At 41.6% G+C, this 14023-nt stretch overlaps 1 protein-coding gene across 1 annotated transcript; it reads right to left on the reverse strand.

The window, feature by feature from the left end:
- Positions 1 to 1714: 1714 nt before the first annotated feature.
- LOC104606500 (ARM repeat superfamily protein) lies at positions 1715 to 5115 on the reverse strand. The gene is made up of 2 exons (XM_010271742.3): positions 2603 to 5115; positions 1715 to 2250 (listed from the first exon to the last, which is right to left on the reverse strand). Exon 1 carries the CDS (start codon positions 4409 to 4411, stop codon positions 2642 to 2644), a length of 1770 nt encoding a protein of 589 aa, XP_010270044.1. The 5' UTR covers positions 4412 to 5115; the 3' UTR covers positions 1715 to 2250; positions 2603 to 2641.
- Between the last annotated feature and the right edge of the window lie 8908 nt (positions 5116 to 14023).

Consider the following 14023-nt stretch of genomic DNA (forward strand, 5'->3'; position numbering starts at 1 on the left):
CAATTTTTGATAATCGAGGCACGTTCCCTGGTGAAAAGACAAAAGATTCCTGACAAATTTTATTACATAAGAATGTGTTTGTCTTTAATTAGGAGAAAGCGGTAGTGCGCCTCTTTTATCACAGTTCAGAACTCAGAAGCTGGAGGAGATGTGCTCAAATTAATGATTTATCACCCGAAATCAAGAATAGGAGAGACGGACTTGTGTAACCGTCGTTGTAACTGTCAAGTTACCCCATCTATCAAAAGAGAAGAGGGAGAGAAAGGAAAAGAAAAATGGTAATTAAGTAAAATGGCGCTGGCGGGAAAGAAAAGGAGAAGGAAGAAGGGAATAATGATGAGAGGGGAGGGAAAAGTGAGCTGCAATGAAAGAGAAGCAAAGCTTTACAGCTTGCTTGTGCAGTTCCTTAAAAGCTTCCACGAGAAATATGACCAAAAAAGTTGCCTACTTTTCTTTTGCTAACAAGTGAGGAGGCATCATCACTCTGAACCTCTCTCAGGCATCACTTGTTTACTTACCAGTCTTGATTCTTGACGGAGTAGAGTGAGTAGTAGGGAATGGACCACACCCCACACCCCACACCTAGGGCTAAGGGATTATTGCTAATTTGCTGACCCCCACAACCTTTGGTTGTGTTACTTCAATCACCCCCCCCCCCCCCAACCTTTGGTTGCTAATTTGCTATGACCCCCCCTCTTTTCCCATGTGAAAGTCGCTCTTTTCCAGTCCTACCACCCGTCCCCCCGCTGCCCCGATCCCTTTCCATTTTCCCTGGGAAAATGCCCAGGGACGCCACGCCATGATCTCCTCTTGAAAACGGTTCCCTCTTTCTCTAGACTAGTGCAGTCTCCCCCAACTGCGCCGTTACCTGCTCCTGTTTTCTTGTGGAACTGGAAGGCCTTGAGATTTCACTGTTCTGGAAAGGGGTTGTGGTGGGACCAACTTCCACGTGTAGTTCAAAAACATAAATTGAAACAACCCATGTGGGGAATTGATCGAACGATAAAACTTGGTCATCCCATATTGACATTTCAACATCATCGCTCATATTTCACACCCCAGCCCATGAAATCATGTTGATCCATCCAATGAATTATGAAATCAGCGTTCAAAGTTGAATGGGTTTTCCACCAAGCATGTCATGTGGGCTTTAATATGAATTATAAAAGTGGACCCCAGCCCTAACCCCAACCCGTCTCTGTCTATGTCGCCACTTTGTTGTATTATCAGTATCACACACTGAATACATATCAGGCTGCAGCAGCTGCACTCAGATGTTGATCTCTCACCCATGATTATCCAAAAGCAAAACAAGTTACACAAGGAAAGAAAAAACAAGGGAACAAAAAATAAAACAAAACAAAACCATGATGATATCAATGCACAGCAACAAAACACAGTAGTATACTTTTTTTGGGATCCTTTAATTCCTACCCTTCTTCTACCCTCCAATTCCATGGGAAGGAACGTCACTCTTCTGTTGACGGTAAGGCTACAAAAAAGAACTGCTTTCTGAGTTTTTGTGATTAATATGGTGTTAGAGAGGGGTTTAAGATTTAACTTAAGAAGAGCAGGCCTTCACTCCTAAGTTTTGGTTGGTACATCACACTCACACATCATCCTATTATTATACAATCAATATATCAGCAACGTCCACATCAACTCATGGTCCTCATCACCCAAAAGGAATTAAAAATAGACAAAACAAGAATCAGAAAGCAAAAAAGTCGATTATATGATTATATCACACCACAACAAGTCAATTGTAAAGAAGCTTATTACAAAAAAAAAAAAAAAAAACAACCATGCACAAACAAAAACAATTACACACCTACTATCTAATGCTTTAAAAAAATGAAAAAAAGAAAAAAGATATGCCTATTACAGATAAACAACAGACCCTCTCTCATGTACATTATCAAATCTCTCTCACTTACTCTCAGAGTCTAAGCTTCACAAGTCAAACAATTAAAATAAGAAAGAGGATACTTCCCTAAAAACCGCATCCACCATTTCTTTTTTGTCTCTCTATTCTATATTATATAAATATTCGAATAATAACCTCCTAACTATTCTTATTCTCTCTCTCTCTCTCTATAGCCTTCTTGGTCTTCTTTCTTTTCTTGGGTCGGGGGGAGGAGACTAATAATAATGTAAAATTTTTGTTTGGTTGAGTATAGGAAGTATGTGTTTGATTCTCGTACCGGAAAAGTAGTTTCCTCTTCGACAGTTAGAATTTCAAACGGATACCTGTAAAAATGCATATCACAACAAACACTGCTAGTGTAAGTAAAAAAAAAAAAACGCTTTAATCTTAATAATTATTGCAAAGCCAATGATGGCTCGACTATTTTCATTTCCAACTGCACCATCTGGGTGGGCTTTTTGGATAGGCCAATCCATAACTTAAATGGATCTATCTAAAAAAGCCGTCCCACGATTTACACACCCGACGGCCCATGATCCCCACCTTTAATGGCTGGGATGGAGTGGATTTCTAGCTTATCACACAGCTCAAGTTGAGATTTTTGTGTGCTAAAAAGTAAAAAATTAATTCAAACGGATTTTTTTTTTCTCTCCCTCTGAGTCTCTGACGACTTACCTTTGCCCTTTGGCGGGGTTAGTTTCTTTTCTTTGTCGGTTATTCCCTCCAAGTCCTGCTGAAGATACTCTTGAGACGATTTCCGGCAAGCCTTTGTAGGGCCTTTTTTGCGCCGGCGACGTCCATTTCAGCCAGCTTCTGCAAATGCGGGTAGGCTCCGGCAGCCACGATCCTCTTCCGACACCTTTGGCTGCCTCCGGCTAAGATTGCAGAGATAACCGATACTGGAAACTTCTTACACACCATTTCGTTTTTGGGATCTAACATCTGGACTAACCTCAGTACACTCTTCTCGTCCTTGGCAAGATCTTTGCGATTCGACCGAACGGTCAATAAGGAGGCCAGCGCTTCCGTCGCTACCTCCTGCAAACCCACCGGCTTGGAAGATTCCACCATTCTCACTAGTGCCCCCATACTCCCTGCTATTGCCCGCTTGCTCGCATCGCTTATAGATAGGTTAGCTAGAAGTGAAGCAGACATCTGCTGCACGATGACATTTCCATGCTTGACAAGCTCGCCGAGTTGCAATATGAATGGATTTGATGAAGACAAGATCCTGGCTGCCAAAGCTGAAGACGAGAGGGCGTATATCCCTCGCAGGACGTGTTCTAACGTATCCGGGCTGGAAGACTCCTGTATTAATTGCAGAAGCCTCTGTAATCCGCCTTCCCGTATTATCGAGGCCCTGAAATCTTCTCCCGACGAGGCGAGGATCCACAGATTATTGGCAGCTTTTTCTTGGGCGGAATCGGTGCCAGAAACCAATAGCTGGACAAGAACGGCGACCGCGCCTTCTTCTGCCAAAGCAGCCCTTATTTCTTCAACCGCCGCTACATTCTTCATCGCACCTGCTGCAAACGTCTGGGTCAAAGGAGATCCCGAACGACACGCTTCCACTAGCACCGGAACACCACCATAGGCAGAAATGGCCCAGGCATTATCCGGATCGGCGGTGATCGCCTCGACGGCCATGGCAGCCTTCTCCTTCAGGCCCGACGAACCGGCTTCGAGAAGGCGCAGTAAAGGCCCCAAACCCCCTTCTTCGAAGACGGCGTTACGAGAGGAATCACCGGAAGTTGCAAGAACAGAGACAGCCACCGCTGCTTGCTCTCGAAGCGACGGCTGATGACTGGAATCAAGCAAATGAATCAAATACCTAATGTCTCCTTCCTTGGCCACCAGGACAGCAGCTTTATCGTCCTCTCGGAGAAGCTGAAGCAGCGAGTCCAAGGCCTTCTTCTTGAACTCGATCCCCCCGATCTGTAACCTGGCGAAGAGGTCGCGGATGAAAAATCCCAAGTCGTCTTTGGACGAGCCGGGACCGGGTTGGGAAAGAACGATAGCATTGGACTGGCGAAGGACCCCGGATTTGATTAATAAATCGAGATCATGTAGAAGGGCGGACAGGGAAGCGGAAGCCATATCGAGGTCGCTCTGCATGAGGAGCTTACCGCCGGTGTAGGAAGAAGGGTCGTGGCATTGATCAGAGAGGGATTTGGTCTTCTGAAGAGTGGAGAGGAGGGTAGGGAGGAGGTCATGAAGGAGGAGATTCTCGGACCAGTGAGGGGAATCTGAGATTTCCGAGAGGGAGGTTCTGAGGGAGGAGAGTTTAGAGAGGAGGACCTGCCAGCGACCGACGAAGGATTTGACGCTGAGAGCGGAAAGGAGGAGGATAGAGAGGAGGTGGTTGATGAGGTCAAGGGTTTGAACTGGGGATGATGATGATGATGATGATGGTGGTAGTGGTGGCGGCAGCGGCAGCGGCGGTAGCAGTACTGATCCGGTGACGGTTGCTGTAGAGGGATGCATTGGGCCGTGTAAGGCCCGGGCTAGAACCGGGAGGGATTGGATTGAAATTCAGGTGTCGAACACATGAACCAAAAAAAAAAAAAAAGGAAGAAGAGGGAGAGGATTGGTGTGAGGAGAGAGGCGCTTGTGCTTGTAAAACAATGAAGAAAGGAAGTGGGGTTGGGGCGGAGGATTGCTTGAATGAAAAGGAAAGGGAGAACGAGGAGGAGCAACACCAGCAGCAGCACAGGAAGAGGAGGAGGGGGCTTCGAGGATGGGGTGGGGAGGCTGGGTGCTTCTGATTCTTCTGACACACGACGAGGATGTTGAAGAAAAGTGAAGCGACCGAGGGAGGAAGGGACTTGGATTGCCCACTTGGAGAGAGAGAAAAGCGTGAAGGAGAGAGAAAGAGAGAGGGAGAGACAGAGACAGAGACAGAGACCGAGAGAGTGCTGAGCTGGGGGGTGGCCTACTGGGCTTGTGCCTTGTGGGGGTGTTGTTAAGGGGTTAGGGCTAGAGCTGGGGCTTTTGGCGAATCGGGTTTTGCAACATGGGGGAGACGTGTGTGCGCGCGCTAATCGGTCTAGAGAAAAGAGATGAGTCTATTACACAGTTCAATCATGTGTATATTGGTTCCTGAGGCTGCAATCTACATGCATTTCCTTATGAGATTTTTGGATGGTTATTAGATGTTTTATTTACTATTTGTTTTTGGAAACTAAGAAAAGAGGATGATTCCATGAGACTGACTAACTGCGGACTCACTGACTGGGTTTTCGTTCTCACTGTTATAAGTTAATTCTTGTGGGTCCTGGACTGTCCCTATGGATTATCACTCCATTCTCCATCTTCATCTTCATTTTCATCTTCATGTATAAGAAATTAATTCATCATATGCTTCTTCTTATCTATATTCCAATGTGCCAACTCTTATTATTTTTCTTTTAATAAAGTAATCCATTAGTTGGTTTGTCAATATCATCAAAAAGAAAAAAAAAATTACGGGTTTTGTCTACAAAATTTGAACTTCATACCAACATTGTCTCCTTGTGCTGCTCTAATGCCTCTAGTAAATATCAAGTATCCATCCACACTCATCTAGTTGTCTAAGGTCTAATCAATTTGGGAGTACAGAGCCCATATAAAATGAATTGGTTGTGCAAAATTACAACTTACAACTGACAGCCAGCTCGCCCAGGGCCGACACTAAAATTACTAGTAAAAGAAATCCCAATTGTTAAGTTCATTCCTCAAAAAAATCAGTAGAGGAATTGGTAATTCTTAACCTTTATATTCAGGGGCCATTCTTGAAGTTGAGACACATTTTTTCAATGAAACTGATGATTGCCAGAATGCCTCAAAATTGGCAATTCCTTAGAAAGCAATTTTGAAAATGTGGTTCCTATTACCAAACACCCATCCAAGTTTTCCATCGATCACTCACTGGTTTCTCACCCACATGGATCATGATGGGTGTGACAGATGCTTACCAACACCCACCTACTAGGAGAGGACCCTCTAGTTTTGCCTTTCTTCAAGTGAGCCCAACGCTTCAATCTTGTTGTATTTTGATTTTGATAAGTAAAGACAGAGAAACTCTTGTAACATGTTTCCCTCGGTCCTTTTCAAACGAGAAATTGTGTGGAAACTGAAACTAATGTCATGCCACATGACAAATGGGCGATTATATTAATATCTGTTAGATGCCACAACGGAATAGGATTTTACATGGATTGGAATTTCTTATTGCAATTAAGCCTCTATCAGAGATACATCCTCAATTCCTTTCTCCACAGAATTTATATTTGAAACACTAGATAGCGTGACAAAGGCTCTGTTTGGTTTGGTTCCCCAACATAATGTAAGAACATGAAAGAAAACATTTATATTTTGTAGTGTTTGATTGACGAAAAAAACAAAGAAAGTTGTTTAAAAAAAAAAGAGCCAGTTAATAGGCCCCATTTACTCATTTTGCACCTTGCATTCGATTCTCTTACATTTTCAGGTAGTTTTGTAAGAGAAAATAATTACTACCATTTCAAACGAAACTCTTGTAGGTTCTTAGACCAAACAATTACTTGTTTTAGAATTTTTTTTTTCTTGAGAAAATTGTAAAAGTTTCTTCATACTCTCTGGCTCTCTAGACAACAACCAAAGGGTAGCCAAAGTGAATGTTTTCGCCACAAATGGGTTATGGGTGCTACTGTAAAAATTTTCTGTAGTAGAGGAGGATAGCATATGAAAAAATCCCCATGGACCCCATCTTGGCCTGAGACATGTAACAGTCATCATACATAAACAGGGCCCAAAAGCCTTTTTTAATGGAACTATAGATGTTTTTTTGTGTTATAGGGCCAGGACAACCCTAGCCTAAATTGGTACTTTTTTTTGGCCGACTGTCAAAGAATGGATATTATGGATTGGATCATTGGCCTAATGTTATGAAATCAGGGAGTAGCCCATCGAATATGCCTTGTACTAAATGCACAGTTGAACATAACTATTATCTTTCAAAAATTTTTAAATTGGTTTTGAATAGACCTGTTTATGGGCCGGGCTTTTATTCTGTATTAACAGATTTTTCTAAGGCCCGAGTCCGAGCCCGAAGTCTAGCTCATGCCGCTGCTATTATTGAAGCGGCTGAATAGAAAAAGAGAGAGATTATAAAGAAAAAATAAAAAAAAAAGTGTATATATATTAAATTATTAATATATATATATATATATATATATATTCTAATAAATATTATACATTTTATAAAATATATAATGCTGGCTTGGGCTCGGGCCGGGCTTTTTTGACAAATCCCGAGCCCGGCCCGAAACACAATCAGGCTTGCAGTTTTGGGCCCGAGGTCAGGCCCACGGGCCTAATTACATGTCCAAGCCCGACTGAGATGCGGGCCGGACTTTTTTGACAAATTCCGAGCCCGGCCCGAAACACAGTCGGGCTTGCTGTTTTTGGCCCGAGGTCAGGTCTGCGGGCCTAATTACATGTCCAAGCCCGATCGGGATGTGGGCCGGGCCGTCGGGCTACCTGGCCCATGAACAGGTCTACTTGTCAACTTCTGTACATCAGGTCCTACATAATACTGGGACTTTGAAGCAATCTAGTTATAATGAAATCATTTTATTTTGGTTTTCTCTATCACTTGAAGTCAGTTCATTGCCTGAAATTCTGGACCAAGTTTATCAGCATTCATATTTTTCCCCAACGAATATATCACTTTAAGAAGAAGCGATTCAATTGGGTACGTATAACTTCAGTCTGAATTATTTTAGCTTAATTGAGTATATAGGTTCCATTTTTATCAGATACTGTATCTTAAAAGTTTTGTGTTATTTACAGGGATAAGAATTAATCAAAAGTTGCTGATCGACTAGAAAAAGAAGTAGAAACACTGCAACATCTCTGTGTGTGTGTGTTTTTGGGTAATCACACTACTGATTATTCAAGCCAGCTCATTTGGATCACAAATATTTGATAATTTCTCCTTGTCAACATCTCAACAATCCCAACAATCAGTTCAGGAATGACACTCTCATGGTTGGGCAGTGTAGAGGTTGAATCATGTGAGCATTTACACAACATTTTATGCGTTCCATGTCACAGAAGAGTATATTCCGTCCTGCCCTTCAGCTTCAGATGCTTCAGTTCAGTGAGGGCCCCCTGTACCTCATGACAACCACAAAGCATTACTTTAAAAGGTGTTGTGCCACCGCCCTATCTGCAGAGTTCAACTTCAAATAGGCTACTCCATAGAAAAAGAAGAAAGAAGGCTTGCCAGTGTACTAGTCTAATCAGGGGACTGATGTCCATTTTGCAGCAACCTCTTTTTGATATGCATCCTGGAAACTAAATGGTTGGAATTTTCAACAAAAGGATGACACTTGCCATATTGAATTAGTAGGTTTTAAACAAATCAAGATTAAACTTCAAATGAATTCATTGATGAAATGAAGTTCCTCAGAGTTCAAGCTTTCAGATAGATGTGGGTTTCTATCAAATAAGTTAGTAGTCAAGCTATAGCCAAGCTTGGGTTGGGTTCTTGATCACCTTGGGATCAAGCTTGTGACCAGATTATGGAGGAGGGGAAAAGTTATGGTTAAAGGATTTCCACCAATCTTGATTTGTCCCTCTCATCTCTTATCTAGTCGCAATATTTGGTTTGTTTAGGAAAAGGGCCATATCCTTGCACATAAATGTTGAAGTTGACAAGCATGAGCATACCTACAAATGGAAAGTCTGGGCTGGCTATATTGTCCCTCTATCTATGTGAATAATACAGAAAATGTGAAAGGGTGGTCCAAGAAAGGGAAATTGAGGAGTAATGCAAAGAACCTTTTCCTCTTCAACTTTATGAACAACCTAGAGGACAGTGATGATTTGTATTTTGGTGATGGGGAATTAAAGATTGATGCAACTGGATAGGGTCATTTGGAAATGGGTAACTCCAGCTCTAGTTACTCTCTCTGCTTGCTGATAGAAGCCATGAATTAAGCGAGGCTTATTCTTGTTGATTACTGGTCTTGAGCATTTTCCATGTATTTCACACTGTCAGTAGGGCATTTAGGTTTTCAGTTTCCAAATAGAACTTTAATTAAAACAAAATTAATTTTGAAGGAACAAGAAGCAAAAAAGAAATTGGGGAGTTGGATCTTTTCTGTTTCTTTCTTTCTTTCCTGGCAATCCAGAGAGAAAATAAGACTGCAACAACCATGGGATAGCTTGCCTAACACAAACATCTAATGCAATGGCCAAAACAGGGGGAATCTTAGCTCACAATGCACCAACATGGGAAGGAAAACAATTGTAGTCATTCTCCTCCTGGTCTGAGATGTTGATTCATCTGATCTAACTGATTAATATCCTCTACCAACATTGTAAGAGTGCATGGTATTGCCAGCATTTCAAGAATGCTAATGCTGTAAAGTGTAAACCACCACCTTCAAAATGCAGTCTGGTGCTACCAGAAAATCCATTACAAGCTTACACATCCTACTACTACATATGAACTACTTTTGCTAGTTGTATCCATTGGAATGCAGCCTTATGCAAGAAAAAAAAAACATCCCCACTTGACACTTGTGCTTTGAATAAATTAATTGACCAACACTAGTTAGGGATGCAGCTTGGGTCTGGTTGGTTGAAATTTTGCTGAATTTTGAATTTTCTCGAGTACAAACCCGATCCCAATGTAGTCGAAATTCTTCAAATGGGGCAACCTGACTTGCACCCCTTTCACCAATTCCACTTGGTTAATTTAAACTAGTTATTTTTCTCTGATTTTGAGATATCTCCAAGAAATATGTTACCTTCTAGTCTTCTACTAAAGAAAAAAGAACAGGAACCTTGTCTGTGAAAAACTGTTGGCTTGCATCATATTATCGTAGGCCAAAGTGACTTTTGTAAATGGCCTAAGAAAGAGAGATGTATGGTCTTTTCATTAAAAGAACTGCTTCATCCCTATTGTGCATGTATGCTTACTACATCAAAGCGAAAACCAAAATTCTGTCTTATTAATTTCAATTGGCTTTAGAGACCAATTAAAGAATCGAGGACATGTTCTTACTCCCATGAAGGCAACAACAATGCTTAACAGACAAGAGACAAGATGTATTTAGATTAGGAAGACCAAGATGTGATATATCAGATTCTTATTAGTGAAACAAGCCAATCAAGTAGATACAGATTAGACTAGGAAGATATTGCTGTTTCAATACCGACTTTTGGGGATCAGGCAAGTATCCAAGTATCAGATTCTTTCCATCTCTTCTATGTTCTATCCCATCCAAGTATCCAACAAAAGCTCACCGCTAGAGTTTTATTTGTAAACTCTGTTCAGCTTCTAACATTTCACATTTCAGGGTTGAATCAAGCTACAGTGATCTTGGCACCTGGGCTGCTGGGCCAACCAAGTTCTCAAAAGTCAGAAGGGCCAGTTCAGTTGGTTCAAGCCTATTAAGCAAAGGCCGCAAAGTGTTCAGCTTTAGCTTTCAGGAGCCCCTGTTTGCTTGTTGTGGAACAGTGAAAGAGTTGAGTGATAATCGTTGATTGTTGATTTAACGATCAAAGAAAAACATTTTTTGAAATGTAATTCAAAAGTGGACAGACGATTGGGTTTGGGACTAGAGAGGCTAAAGAAGAAAAGAAGAAAATGGTGATTAAGGCGTGCACCACCATTTCTCTCAACCTTTTCATCCTCCACAGCCCCAGAGACGTCGGAAAACCATCTCCCATCCTCCACTGTAACTTCTCTTTCTCCTTCTCTGTCGCTCTCGCTCCCGGCATCTACTTATTATTATAAATTCATTTATCTAGAGAATGTTCTCCCTCACGTTTCCTAGACGACTCGAACAAAAGCATCACTTAACGGGCTACGTCGACTTCGGTCTCGCCATGGAAGATCAGCGCTACAAGGCTACAACAACCACAGACCTCCTTCCCACCTTCTCCCTTTCCGCTCCCAGCTCGAACTCTGCGTCTAATTAATGCCTGCTCACCTCAACAACATCTTCTCTCAATAAGTCTTCTCCACCCCCAATAAATGGCATGGACTTTATACCGCCCTCCATCGCATTCTACAAGACAACGCCAGTAGCTAGCTCCTCTGCCTCCTTCACTGTTTCAACGACAAGGCTGGGGATGGACGAAAAAGAGCAGCTTGTGAATCTCTAAAAAGTCTCGTTCTTCAGAGAAATAATGCTGTCACTGCAACTGCCAAAGGAGTGATTGAGGTTCAACTTCAACAGGGTTGGCAAGCAAATGCAATTGCTCGGTTGAATCATTCTGGTGGGTTTTCAAGGTCCCTATCAAATTCGGCTAATGATTTACTGTTGTCTACAGCCGCTGAGATTGATTGCTTTCCGGGTATTAATAGTTGTAATCATGTGGTCTTTAAGCTTCTTCTCTCTTCTATTTCTTATCAGTAATTGATTCACTTCTGATATTTCTCAACATTTAGGTTCTAATGCTCATTGATTGATATTATGTGTTCTTCTTACTTTATCGCGAAGTCAAGCTGGTCATAAACAATAATGTTGTTCTCTGCAATGCAATCTTAATGGATGACTCGACAGTCTCTGCCTCAATATAGTATCACAATTTACAGCCTTCTTTGGAGATGATCAATAGCGTTGGCTGTGAACAAGACGTCCTTACCCATCATCATACTTCTAATAAGCACAGCCCCTCATTGGCCTTCTGCTTACATGATAAACCACCCTTACTGTTATGGCATTGGTCAATGCATGTTTCCGAACTTTTTCTTATTTATTGTTACAAACTTTTACCCCTACTGTTAGGGATTATGCTTGAACCACTCAAGGTTCTATGGAATGTTGGAAGTGGGAACATAATTCATATAGCTGTAAGCTTACCTCAAATAGTTAGGATAAAGTCTGAAAACATCAAGGCTCAAATTTTGAGTCTTTTATTCTTCATTCCTTGAGGATGGTACTGGGTGGAGATTTTCTTTTGTTTTTTTTTATGAAAAGGCCAAATAGCCTAGAATTCATTAGATAACTCAATAGACTCTTCTTCTACAATTTTCTTCAAGAATACAGGAATAGATGACCAAGTACAAGAAGAAGAACAAGTCAAACCAAACCGAGCTAAGGCGTGAGCCGCCTTGTTCGTCGATCTTGGAGAAAATACTACTGAGAAATCCGGGTGGTGATTCAGAATATTCTTGCAGTTATGAAAGAGTGTAAACACACTCCACGGAGGATTACCAAAATCCTCCAACAAGAAGTTAGTCAGAGTAGCACAGTCACCTTCAAAAATTGCCTTGGAAATGCCACAAGAAATTGCAAACTGCAGACTTTCAATCAGAGCACGAGTCTCAGATTCCAAGGCAGAGCACGAACAGAGAGGAACAGCTCGAGCAAAAATCAAAGTTCCATGATGGTCCCTGATGATACAATCAGCAGCTGCACGATCTGAAGAAGTGGCACCATCGAAATTTATCTTGACCATACCAGCAGAGGGTTTACACCACCTGATAGGGGGAGAAGGAGCTGAAGCAGCAGACGGATCATCAGCGTTAGGAAGGACCCCAACCAAAGATTGATTGACAAATTCTCGGGCCTTACTAAGAATCAGATCAGGAGGCCAAACATCATTCCGAAATAAGAATGCATTACGCGCCAGCCAAAGATGCCACAAGATGGAAAATGCTAATAGGTAAAGAGGATATGGGGAGGACTTAGAGGGGGTCCCCGGGGAGATCAAGAAGGAAAGAAACTCTGGTAGAGACTGAAATAACTCAGTTCGGATACCCAGATCAGAGCCAAACCAAGCCAGTTTTGCAGTAGGGCACTTGAGGAATAGATGTTCAGCTGATTCCTCACCTGTCATACAAAATGGGCAACAAGCATCAAAGTTGTACTTCCAAATTTTGAGTCTCTGCTTTGTGGGGAGAGCATCATTTAAAGCCCTCCAAAGAAACATCATGATTTTGGGACAGGTCCACTTGAGTTTCCAGAACTTGGACCATTCACAGTCCCCATACAAGAAATTCTCCTTTGAGGAGCTAGGGAGTTCCGAAAGAAGGAGCCGATGGGCAGAGGAGGTGGTGAATTGCCCGTGAGGGGTAAGGTCCAAACCAACTGGTCCTCCATAATATTACTGTGCAAAGGGAGATTTAAGGATAAAATTTCTTGAGCTGCATGGGGTGAGAAAAGTTGATTCACCAGTCGATGGTTCCAAGTCATAGAATGATGGTTGATGATCTCCGCCACTTTCAAAGATCTGAAACTATGAGACAAATTAGATATATCCACATCATGAGACAGCCAAGGGTCTGAAGAAGCATCAATATTGGTGGAGATTTTCTTTAACCCTTCTCTTGGTGTATAGTTTTTTATACTTAAAAGTGATGCCCCATGGTTTTTCTTTCTGCCTTTTTAACTATGGGTTGAAATTTGATTAAGTACAGCCCTTTAGTGTATCTACACCCATGAACTCAAAGAAGAGGGAGAAGTCACTTGTGGTTATGTTGTTCCCACTCTGAAGAAGTTGCAATTCCTATCTTCCCAATGATACTTTGGTTAAACTGTTCTGGGAAGCTCAGTACAATTATATTTTCCCCATGTTACTTTTTTCTTCAAAGAATAATATTTTTGCTTTTGCTAAATGGGTTCAGCTAGGCTCTTTGCATAGCTTCTGGCTATGCATGGGTTATATTCCGACATATTACTACAATTTTAACTTGTTCTTTCTGAAAAAAAAAAAGAACAAAAAGACTTACCATCTCCAGTTGTTTAATCACTTTTTTCTTTTATTTTGGTTGCTATCTAATATTTACTGCTTTTTTGTAGCTATTTCCCCACGTGGAGCCTATATGGATTTTGGGCTTTAGGATCAGAATGTTAAACCTATTGGCTCCTTTATTAGGTTGCAGGCATTGGTGGAATTTGCTGAAGGGAGTTTGTCAATTGATATATTTGTATCATAGAATCTTCCCTTTGCTATGTACTTATTATCCATACTCTCTACTCTGAGTACTACTGGTTGCCATCTTTTTATTCATTGTTACATTGTTATGCAGAAAGTTCTGCTTAGAGCCTTTATATAGACCATAACTGCAGAATCAACATATTGAAATGATGCAATTACTTCTGCCAGTTAAGC

This window comes from Nelumbo nucifera, chromosome 1, assembly GCF_055504915.1.
Source record: "Nelumbo nucifera cultivar China Antique chromosome 1, China Antique-T2T, whole genome shotgun sequence".
Lineage (NCBI taxonomy): Eukaryota > Viridiplantae > Streptophyta > Magnoliopsida > Proteales > Nelumbonaceae > Nelumbo > Nelumbo nucifera.

Bases quoted from the DNA above. Each gene is read 5' to 3' on its own strand.
- LOC104606500 (XM_010271742.3), bottom strand. From the start codon at position 4,411: ATGCATCCCTCTACAGCAACCGTCACCGGATCAGTACTGCTACCGCCG.